The sequence below is a fragment of the Engraulis encrasicolus genome, chromosome 7 (assembly GCF_034702125.1).
Source record: "Engraulis encrasicolus isolate BLACKSEA-1 chromosome 7, IST_EnEncr_1.0, whole genome shotgun sequence".
Taxonomy (NCBI): domain Eukaryota; kingdom Metazoa; phylum Chordata; class Actinopteri; order Clupeiformes; family Engraulidae; genus Engraulis; species Engraulis encrasicolus.
In genome coordinates this window covers 7,963,996-7,975,579 of record NC_085863.1, presented here as the reverse complement: position 1 = coordinate 7,975,579, position 11,584 = coordinate 7,963,996, and the positions used below count along the sequence as shown (strand labels likewise).

At 47.1% G+C, this 11,584-nt stretch overlaps 1 protein-coding gene across 1 annotated transcript in view; it reads left to right on the top strand.

Annotated features, from left to right (window-relative positions):
• Positions 1-11,358, top strand: part of qpctlb (glutaminyl-peptide cyclotransferase-like b) — a 15,362-nt gene extending 4,004 nt beyond the window's left edge. Inside the window, exons 3-9 of the mRNA XM_063204200.1 lie at positions 32-197; positions 646-792; positions 2,807-3,100; positions 7,018-7,185; positions 8,299-8,398; positions 9,029-9,145; positions 11,049-11,358. Coding sequence (XP_063060270.1) covers positions 32-197; positions 646-792; positions 2,807-3,100; positions 7,018-7,185; positions 8,299-8,398; positions 9,029-9,145; positions 11,049-11,194 — 1,138 coding nt within the window. The 3' untranslated portion in view covers positions 11,195-11,358. The remainder of the gene's footprint in view (positions 1-31; positions 198-645; positions 793-2,806; positions 3,101-7,017; positions 7,186-8,298; positions 8,399-9,028; positions 9,146-11,048) is intronic.
• Positions 11,359-11,584: the final 226 nt, after the last annotated feature.

Here is an 11,584-nt window from a genome sequence, read left to right as displayed (position 1 = left end):
GGTACCGGACTGCGCCGTTGAGGCTCGGCAGGGCACTCTGCGGTCTCGACCAGCCGCGGATATGTCGCGTCAGAGCACTGCTCTTCTGCGTATGGGCACTGCTGGCACTGGCCCTGACACTTGGCTTCTGTCTCTCCAACAATGACACCAACAATGATGAAGTTTTCATTCACATACCAGACCTGACAAAAGACAAGGTAAGTAGCAGCCTTCTAGTGCCTAGTAGACTAGAGCCCATACTATGGTCACTTTTGGTATTGTCCATATGTTCATTGTGGGTTGCTTTTATGTTATGTCCTGAATGTTTTGTATGAGCAAAGCTCACTTTACTGCAAATCAAATCTACCCTTGGGTACCAATAAAGTAATCTAATCTAATCTATGTTTAGGTTGTGTATTACATGCATGTGCATTGCAATAAAGTTATTTTTAAGCACATTTTCAATGATAGTTCATTTGGATTTGTGCATTTTCCACTAATCATAATAGCCTAGTAATAATACAAATAATATTATTATCATGTCTTTCTCTCTCTCTCTCTCTCTCTCTCTCTGTTTCTGTGTGTGTGAGAGTTAAAATACTAATGCCTTTGGTAGAAACTACTTTATCACACCTTAACAAGCCAACACACATTTTGCTTCCTCAGCTCAACCACAGACCTCGGAAGCGCACGGTGGCGTTGGTGCGGCGGCTGGTGTCCCAGGTGGATGCTCAGAGGCTGTGGCACGCCATCCTGAAGCCCATCCTCGTCGAGAGGCTACCCGGCAGCAAGGGGAACCGTGCCGTGCGGAAGGTCAGACTCATTTCCAGCACACACTAATTTAAGACTAGACATTGAATTCATTTCAGCTGACCGGTACGGTATATGTCTACTGGCGCATACAGAAGTGAACAGCATCATGGGATCTGCACTTGTTGTTCTGTGTATTTCCTGTGCACTTTGTTTCTACAAGTGATGTTGGCTATGATTATGTCCTCCATTGTAAGTCGCTTTGGTCAAAAAAAGCCTCTGCCAAATGCAATGTAATGTAATGTAATGGGGTCTAGATCTTAAATTCTTTTTTTAATAATATGCAAGTAGGACCTGTTCTAGATATTTCTGCTCCCTTGCTGTCCCCTCCAAATCCAGGTCAGAGTGATCGTGTGAGTACATCAAATCATTCCTGTCCCCGAAGGGTGGTCTGAGCAGCTGCAGCACTGTTTTGTCCTCTTTGCACAAACATAGCTTTCAACATTTGAAAAGGACTAAGCCTCTGAGCATAAGTGGTTAGGGGGTTAGGGGAGGTCGTCTTTGGATCAGAGGGTTGTGGGTTCAAATCCCACCTTACCACTAGCTATCTGAAACGTCCAAGGCATCTAGCCCCCACATTGGTCCAGGAACTGTAATCAACCCTGTAACCAACTGTAAGTCAATATGGTGGCTATGAGCAGTGTGCCACCAAGAGGCCAGTGTGGGCGTCACTGAGATGACGCCAGGGACGGATCATGACTTCTGGACCAGACAACAAGAAAGGCTCTCCTCCATGGGTTTCCTGGTGAACCAGAAGCTATGTGTTGACGCCCAGGGGGCTGGGCTACACAAACCTTCTGGTGCACCTGTGATTCGCTCTCCTCCTCCGTTTACGAAATAAACGGGGCAGCTCGACGAATCAGGATCGTAGGGAGGGATTTCAGTGGGTATGACGTTTATCGAACGCAACACCCTCCCCCAGGGTAGTTCGGCTGTGCCCGCCCCCTCCCTGAATCACAACAGTAATGGCGGCGTGCGAGGAGTTATCATGCGTCGGGATGGAAGCAGCAATTTCAGCAGTGTTATCCAAAATACCTCAAGTTTATTTTCTAAAGGACGTTGTTCTGTTTTGGTTCCCGACCTGGCGGCACTTATGTGACGACACGTCCTACGTCACAAAGCTTCAACGTGAGTGGTCGAAGTGTCATGTCATTCATATGAGGTTGCTCCAACCGCGTGCAAGCATCTTTTGACTAAACCCCGCCTGCGGAGACGCGTGAAAGGGCAGTGTGCCAGTAGCCTGTTACTTACAGGCTACTGGTTCACCAGGAAACTCCATGGGTGCTGCTATTTTCCAAAAAGATACAAAATGTTACGACAGATGTTAGAGGGGGATTTGCCACGGTTTTGTTTGGTTCTGTGACATATCCTTAAACCCACCACCATGCAGTAGGCTACCAGTGCGAGGGTTAAGGTGCTCTAGTGCGTTGGAGAGCAATACTTCAAGTGGAAATGTGATGTAAAACAGTCAACAAAAAAAGTGCTGTCCCATTCCTAGCCGTTCTCCCTGCCAGCCTATCGGCAGAGATTCTTTAAGTGTAGAGATATGCCAATGTAATAGGTTGCTATGGGCACCTAACATGACCAGGTTCCGGTCTGCCTAAAGGGGCGTGCCATAATACTCCTAGCATTGAGCACAGTCGCTAGGTCTGCCTAAAGGGGGATTCCCCCCCCCCCTCCCCCTTGCAATAATAGATCTTGGAAACAATGGGCCAATGGAACCTCTCTCTCTACTCTCTCTGCTATCGGTGTCCAGGTGCCTAAAAACCAATGTAATTGGGTGAGTGTCAAAATAAAAGCCATAAAAGCCATAAACAGAACACACACAATACAAGGCATATGGTCGCTACAGTTTCTTTAGATAAAAGCATCAGCTCCCGTAAAGGCAATGCCCACTGGGTCATTTTTTTTGCCCCACGAGATCATTCCAGATGCATATTACAGATGGCCTTTAACATGACCTGAACACGAAACTGAACTAGGCTGGTTTTTTTGTTTTTCTTTCTTCTTCTCGTAGCACATATCCACTCGACTGTACACGCTGTCTGCGGGCTGGACGGTGGAGCTGGACTCGTTCAACCAGGTCACCCCGCGAGGCCCCATCAACTTCTCCAACATCCTGGCGGTGCTGGACCCCCATGCCCCGCGCCGCTTGCTGCTGGCCTGCCACTACGACTCCAAGGCCCTGCGGGTGGCGCCCAGCGCCCCGGGAAAGGTGTTCGTGGGGGCCAGTGACTCTGCCGTGCCGTGCGCCATGATCCTGGAGCTGGTCACTGCGCTGGATGAACACCTGCGAGTGCTGAAACAGCAGGTGAGTGGTGGCCTGGTAAACCAGCGCCACCCACTGGGCGCCGAAATTTTTCAGCTGCAAGTGGGTCTGGCCTCGAATGTGAGAACGTTTTGAACACTGTGCCCTGAGTCTGAGGCAAAACCAATTACAATGCAGAGATTTGTTTTGAATCAAAGCGGGCGGGGTTTTGAGGGAGTCACAACGAAGCTTGCAACACTGTTGGGAAAGCACCTCAACGGCAAAGATCGCCGATTGGTCAGAGCGCCGGCACGGTTTGAAAAAACAGCAAGTTGTTCTCATCAGCAATCGTCCGAGGTATCGTTCATCGTGGCCAGACTAAATTACTCTGGTCTCAAATTAGGCTGGTTTATCAGGCTAGGTGAGTGGTGGTGTGGTGGTAGGATTGCATCAGGATACAAGAGAAGCACAGATCTTAAAGGGGGATTGGCTCCACTACGAGTCTGGCCGTGCTTCTCTGTGGAGTGCCTGGAGCAGTAGAATTTTGATCGCAACCCCCCCCCCAGAAAACAGCCAATAAGCAAATAAGCGCCCCACGTGGGGGCAAAAGGGGAGGACGCTCGTGACAATGACGTACACATCTGCGCCAGAGCCATTGGTCTTGCGCTATGTTGTTGTTGAGTAACTACCAACGATTGGGTGAGAGGTGTCCAATCATTTCAAATCATAACTGAGTGCAAACTTCCTGCTTCTTGCAATCGCTTCAGAGCAAACAAATGCTAGACCATGAATACGAAATGAAATGGTAGTATTATGGGATGGTCAGGACCAGGCTAGGTGAGTGGTGGTGTGGTGGTAGGATTGCATCAAGATACAAGAGAAGCACAGATCTTAAAGGGGGATTTGCCACGTTGTTGGGGTTCAATGAGTTATCCCTTGAAAAGATATGAAAATATAATCAGGAAAATATAGTGCAATATTTAACCCAATGTGATAATGGAACTATAGAGTCTTGGGCTTCAGGGATCCCTTAAGGTTCAGACTGATTGGGAATATTTGTTGTTCATGGGCAGCTGTGACAGAGATTCTTTAAGTATATAGAGATATGCCAATGTAATAGGTTTCTATGGGCACCTAACGTGACCAGGTTCCGGTCTGCCTAAAGGGGCGTGTCATAATGCTCCTAGCATTGAATAGAACAGTCCTCAGGTCTGCCTAGGTCTGCCTAAAGGAGGATTTCCCCCCCAATAATAGAACCCGGAAACAATGGGCCAATGGAACCTCTCTCTCTCTCTACTCTCTCTGGCTGTGACCTAATGAGTAAAAGGTTTATTGCACCATTGTCCAGGTCACACAGACGTGTTTCAGGCTCAAGCCGTCTTCAGTGCCGCCTTTTTTACTCTATCTGATGATTTTTATCAGACATGCATGCACCCATAGACAGCAACAGCTATCCCTGCTGAGTTTGAGAGTGCCTATGATTTAGGTTCAGGTTGGAATCCTGTACCAGCAGGTTGACTGTGGGGTTCATGACCAGCTTCATCAATGGCCTGAAGTGCCCTTTTGCCCTTGACCCAGTTACTGATTCCCACATTGCTCCAAGTACCATGTACCTAAATAACTGTACGCTTCTTTGGATAAAAGCATCGGCTGAGTGCAATGGAATGTAAAGTTTGCATCAGAACAGGAGAGGGGGAAATGACGGTTTGATTGTAAAATGTTTGATGGGCACATGATTCCCCTGAGTAGCCTGCCATGTGACAAGACTGATGGCCTTACTGTGCTGCCTGTGACTAGGGAAGCGATCGGGGGGGGGGCACAAATCTGTCCCAGATCCAGGAAGGGGGATGGTGTGTAGAATTAGGTCCTTATGATATTGTATGTATTGGGTGGGGTGGGGGAGAGGGGGGCTTTCAGGTGACTTTGTCCCAGGCCCAGCTTCGTGGCAGTTGGGGAGCAGCTGTGTTTGCTGCCGCCACTGCTGCTGCAGCTGGTTGTTTCTGGGGTTGACCATTATTGTGAGTTATTGTGTGGTGGCTGGGGCGGTGCTGATTATAAAAGCTTCCTGTGCCACTCCCTTAGTTCCTCACCCCCCCACCACCCCCCCCTTGGCACCCTATACCTCTGCGCAGTATGCAGCCCCGTTCACAGGCACTGGCTTTGGGCATCTGCATCGGCAGTCTCCTCTCTGCAATACATTTTTACTCTCTTGACCGCTCCCCCAGGCCTATTAGCTCATCACCCCACTCTCTTCTCTGCCAGCCCACCCACCACCTTGCCATCCCCACAAAACGCTGAATATACAGTGCTGTCAGCCACTGTCAAACAAAACAAATCAGCACATCTCTATTTTCTCCTAGATCATAACACAGCAACAGGGTCTTAATAAGAAAGAGAATAAGCCCAGGCATCTTACTATTCTCATAGTAGGGTGCTACATGCTACGGTGCTACATGCTACACTGATTTGTCTATTAGGCCTATTCTTGTCATTAGCGCTTACTAGTGTATTAGTGTTATGAGTGGTATTGGCAGAGATTCTTTAAGTATAGAGATATGCCAACATAATAGGTTTCTATGGGCACCTAATGTGACCAGGTTCCGGTCTGCCTAAAGGGGCGTGTCATAATGCTCCTAGCATTGAATAGAACAGGTCTGCCTAGGTCTGCCTAAAGGGGGATTTCCCCCCCAATAATAGAACCAGGAAACAATGGGCCAATGGAACCTCTCTCTGTCTAAACTCTCTGGTATTGGTGTCGATGAAGAGACACTGGCACAGTGGATTAGTTCTACACCAGTCTTTCAGTTAAGAAGGCTAAACAGCATTGCAATAAAAGAAACACTTGTCAAATGCTTTTTGACTCTGAAGAAGACGTTCACGGCGTCGAAACGTCAGTCATTATGTTTGCACCACAATAAAATACTAAAAAGTATCTGAGTGCTCCAGTCATCCCTGGCCTAGTCTTTCCGAAGTGGACCAGTTTACTCTACGGTGTAAAGCAAGTTTAATACATTGCTAACATATTGGAAGTGTTGCATAATATTTTTATTTTATTTATTTAGATGACATTTCAATATGTGGTAAAGTTGTATACTTTTGGTCTAATTTTAATTCTTGATAAAGTGAAGGAATAAGGTAGAACACTAAGTTAGGAATACGAAACTTGGCCTGTTACGTGTGAACATTAGCTGTGATAACGGCAGTGTAACTAACAGCTAAATAAGTCACTGCCTGGAACAACCCGTAGTCCGTGCACAGTATGTCTTTCAGCTGGCCGCGCTCGAGAAGTGGAATTGATTTCCGCCGTTCTCAATATGTGCGGTGCCGGAGAAGGGCAAGTGCTTCTGAGATGATGACAGATAGATCAGGAATTCCCAGTCCACTGGGATATTTTATGTCACATTGAAAGTCGATGACACAGGCCCTTTCAGAAAACTGCCCTCTGTAAGCAGTTTTCTGAACCTTGTTTTCCCTCGATGAAAGCCGCCTATTTATAGATGCAGGTAGCCCCTGCAATTTGAATAAATCATGCATTAACTAAGACTGTGGACAAAATTGTGTGCCGGGGGCGAAACAAAAAAAGCAAAGCAATACAATATTAGTGTGTGTATTAGATGTGGAAGAACACAGTACTATAATCAGCGTATATCTTCTTATTGTGTAAACATTTTCCACGTACCTGTTCAAAGCTTTAAAGTTGTCAAGGTTTTGCTGCGTTTGTGCACGCAAGACGAAACTCTCAGGTGACGCAAGATCCATTTATGCGTGTCTAGAGGATTTCTTAGGCCACACAGATTGCATTTGTGCGTGTTTAGAAGATTTTCTCAGGTGGCGCAGGCTGAATTTCTGCGTGTTTAGGGGGAAATGCTTAAGTGAGTCAGGTTGCATGTTTAGGGGAAACTGAGTTGGCGCTTGCTGCCTTTTTTGCATGTTTGGAGGAATGTCTGGGGTGACGTCGGCTACATTTGTGCTTGTTTTAGAGGATTTCTCAGGTGACGCTCCAGCTGGTCTTCTTCGACGGGAAGGAGGCCATCGAGGAGTGGAACGCGTCGGACTCGCTGTACGGCTCCCGGCACCTGGCCCACAAGATGGCCGCAACACCTCACCCACTGGGGGCCATGGTGGAGACCACTTTGATCGATGCAGTGGTAAGATGCACAATGAACCGAGAGAAACAAGTTGACACAGATACAAACACAAGGGCCAAAAGTGAATAAACTAAGGTACTGTGTTTAGCAAACCAAATACGTATTAACTTAATGCTACAAGATCAATAAAACGGACCTTATAAAACCACAGACATGAACAAATTGGTGTTTAACTAGCACCTGATCAATAAATATAATTTCATAAAACTTATATTTATGTAACAGCTGTTTACGGCTTTTGTGATCTTTACACTGCTTGACATTTAGCTCTGGGGTTCCCAACATTTTCCAACTTGGGGCCCACGTGAAATGTTCTAAAGTGTTCGGGGCCCACCTCTCGTCTAACCTGGGAACTCCCATACTGCCTTTAGTTCTACACAATCGTTTCGATCTGAAAGACAGTCTGGCGAGGATGACTCATAACGTCCAAGATCATGGGCCAGTGTGTCATAATGGCTAAGCATTCCGACCTTAACAGTTTCTCTGCCCAATCAGAGAGCAGGGCAGTGTGTCATAATAGCCAAGTATTCTGCACCCACTAGAACGTTTGACGTCACATGCAAATGATGGATAGGCAACTCCCCAGACCTAATCTCACTTGTGATTAGGTCTGGTGTTAACCAGGCAACCTCTCGTCCAATAAACAATACAAATCAAATGAATAGTCAACAGCAACGCAGCAACAGAAATTAATTGGATTTTTAGAAACTGATTTCGGCCCTGCTGTGGTCAACCGGTAGGGCACTCACCTGCCATGCGACTGACCCGGGTCCTTTGCCGACCCCTCCCCGTCTCTCTCCCAATTCGCTGCCTGTCCACCTCTCATACTGTCCTACCAAAAATTAAGTCGAAAAAAACAAAAACAAAAATCTTAGAAACTGATTTCAAGGCCCACAGTTTGAGAATCGCTGCTCGAGTCCTTTTGTTTAGTTTTTTTGTTGTTGTTTTTTTTTGTTTTTTTATTTTATTTTTTTTATTTTTTATTTTTTTAAATCTTTTTGAGGACACAAGAAAAACACAACAATTTTTACTCTTTATAGGCTTCAAACCTATAATAAGACGTAATAAACTAATCTTGAATCTTGAATCTTGTGCTTTTGGTCACTCTTCTAGGATCTTTTCCTGTTGCTTCACCTGATCGGAGCCCCTGCACCGATGTTTGTCAATCACTTTGACAACACGGCACGCTGGTTTGATCGCCTTATCTCAGCAGGTAACACAACTCCATCCATACCTCAATAATACACAGTACATGTATTTCTTCTTCTTCTTCTTCTTCTTCTTCTTCTTCTTCTTCTTCTTCTTCTTCTTCTTCTTCTTCTTCTTTTTCTCATCTTCCTTCTTTTGGGTGTCAAGCATCATATCAGTGTCATTGTTTGGACTGGAGAAGCACTCATTCAAATGTAGCAGATTTGATTGTTAGAACTTGGATGAAAAAAGCACAATGCTCAAGAGACCAACACATGACCAAAAAAAACAAGCCATCCGCTACTTGAACCTGAACATGCACTAGCACTTTACAACCACCGCACTGCCTACCTTGCACTATGTACTGTATTATGTGTTGTTGCACTTTTCAATGTTTATTGTATGCGTAATTCCCTGTTTATTTATGGCCCCTTTGTTTTCTTGTCTTGGTCTTAGCTATATGTATTTGTGTTGTTAAATGTACGAGCAAACCAAAGACATTCCTAGCAACTGTATGGTACACTGCTGATTGGCTATACTAAACTTGAACTTGAGAGAGCAACAGAAGAACTAAACTCCTTTTTCCATGTTCCCTAATTCCTCTGTTTGTCTGCCATGGCTCTTGTCCGTGGCTCCTCTCTTGTCCGACATGTAGAGGAGAGACTTCATTCGCTGGGCCTGCTCTCTTCCCACGCCAAAGATCAAAACTACTTCCGCAAGGACGTCAGCATGGGCCCAGTAGAAGATGACCACATGCCTTTCCTTGAGAAAGGTGAGTGAGAGACATTCGAAGATCTGAAATATAAAATGAATATGCACTGGCCCTGCCGTGGCCAACCGGTTGGGCACTCGCCTGCCATGTCATGTGGCTGACCCGGGTTCGATTCCCGGCCTGGGTCCTTTGCCGACCCCTCCCCGTCTCTCTCCCAATTCGCTTCCTGTCCACCTCTCACACTAGCCTGGGCGAATAGCCGACTGTTGACTCCGTCAATCAGTCTGGCAAAAGCCATGAGGAATCCGTCTCCGTGGACGGTGGGAGATGGTCTGATCTTACTCTATTATTTCAATTAATTGAAGTTCCAAACTCAAATTAAAACCCATATTGTGCTTTATTAGCATGCCTGTTAGGTTATAGCGTCGCAAAAACATACAAATAACAAAACGAAAGTGTGAATATAGTTACCTTAACCAATCAGTAACGGAGCTCGCGGCTGAGTTCTACGTCAACACTCTCAACTGTTTGCTGATTGGCGAAACACTGAGAGAACCGAGCTCGAGGCTCTTGCCAGACGATGTGCGGAGCCAAAATCTTTGGGTGGAGTACATGGATGGCGTCGCCAGGCTACTCTCACACCGTCCTGTCAAATAAAGTCGAAAAAGTCCCCCCCCAAAAATGTACTAGCATCAGTCGATATTTCCCTGCTCTCATATTTAATGTTGTGTTCCTCACTGCAATAGAGTACATGGTCAAACTGATGATAGGGTGATAGGGTTCGAGTAAATGTTGAATAATCAAATTACGTCACACAGAAAATTGGTGTTATCAGCCAATTCATCTAGATCTTGAACTTCTCTCAGACTGAAATGTGATGCTTTTACATTCTTGTCTAGAATTGCTGTTGTGTGCAAGTCGATACGAGGGGACACTTGCCACCTTAAGCAGGATTGTTCCAGAATGTCACCACTCACCACCACACAGTGTTATGAATGACCTTGTTTTACCCGCCCCCTACCAACCTTCCTCTCCTCTCTCCTCTCCTCCCCTCTCCTCTCCTCTATCTCTCCTCCTCTCCCCTCTATCTCTCTTCCCCTCTCCTCTCCTCTCCTCTCATCTCATCTCCTCCCCTCCTCTCCTCTAATCTCCTCTTCTCTCTTCCCCTCTACTCTCCTCTCACCTCCTCTCCTCCCCTCTCCCCTCCTCTCCTCTCCTCTCCACTTCTCTTCTCTCCTCTCCTCTCCTCTCCTCTCATCCCCTCCCCTCTCCCTCCTCACCTCTGTCCTCTCCTCTCCTCTCCTCTCCTCTCTTTTCCTCTCCTCTCCTCTCCTCTCCTCTCCTGTCCTCTCCTGTCCTCTCCTCTCCTCTCTCCCCTCCTCTCCTCTCCTCTCCTCTCCTCTCCTCTCCTCTCCTCTCCTCTTCCATCTCCTCTCCTCCTGTCATCTCCTCTCCTCTTCTCTCCCTTTTCCTCTCTCCTCTCCTCTCCCCTCTCCTTCCCTCTCTCCTCTCCTCTCTCCTCTCCTCTCCTCTCCTCTCTCCTCTCCTCCTCTCCTCTCTCCTCCTCCACTCTCCTCTCCTCTCCTCTCCACTCCTCCTCTCCTCTCTCCTCTCCTCTCCTCTCCTCTCCTCTCCTCTCCTCTCCTCTCTCCTCCCCACCCTCTCCTCTCCTCTCCTCTCCTCTCATCTCTCTCTCTCCTCTCCTCCTCTCCCTCCTCCTCCCCTCTCCTCTACTCTCCTCCCCTCTCCCCTCCTCTCATCTCCCCTCCTCTCCTCTCCTCTCTCTTCTCCTGTCCTCTCTTCTCCTCTGCCCTCCTCTCCTCTCCTCTCCTCTCCTCTCCTCTCTCCTCTCCTCTCTCCTCTCCTCTCATCTCCTCTCCTCTCCTCTCCTCTCCTCTCCTCTCTCCTCTCATCTCCTCTCCTCTCCCCTCCTCTCTCCCCTCCTCTCCTCTCTTCCCTGCAGGGGTTCCTGTGCTGCACATGATTGCCACGCCCTTCCCCCCCTTCATGCACACGTTCGAGGACACAGCCAGCAATGTGCACATCCAGACCGTGGAGAATCTCATCAAGATCCTGGTCGTCTTCCTGTCGGAATATCTGGCCATTTAGATGAAACGAGACGAGATGAGATGAGATCACTGAGCCTCTGCTTTTTCTTAAGCACTTTATTTATGTTTGTTTGTTCAAATTATTAAAAAAAAAGAAAGCAGAATAAGGGGAGGTGGAGGGAGGAGAGTGAGTGGAAACATTCAGCCAACTAACTAACCAACCAGTGTCCATGCATCTCAATAATAACACAATGCTGCAATAAGCACTGATTGTATGATTTTACAAACACAAACACACACACACACACACACACGCACACGCACACACACACACAAACAATGTGCGTCCTCTACCTTTACTCTGTGCCTTCATAGCATATACTAAAGCATGGTTATGACAGGGTGAGAGGCCTTCTGTTTCAGACGAGGCAAGTGAATTCAGTATTGTCAG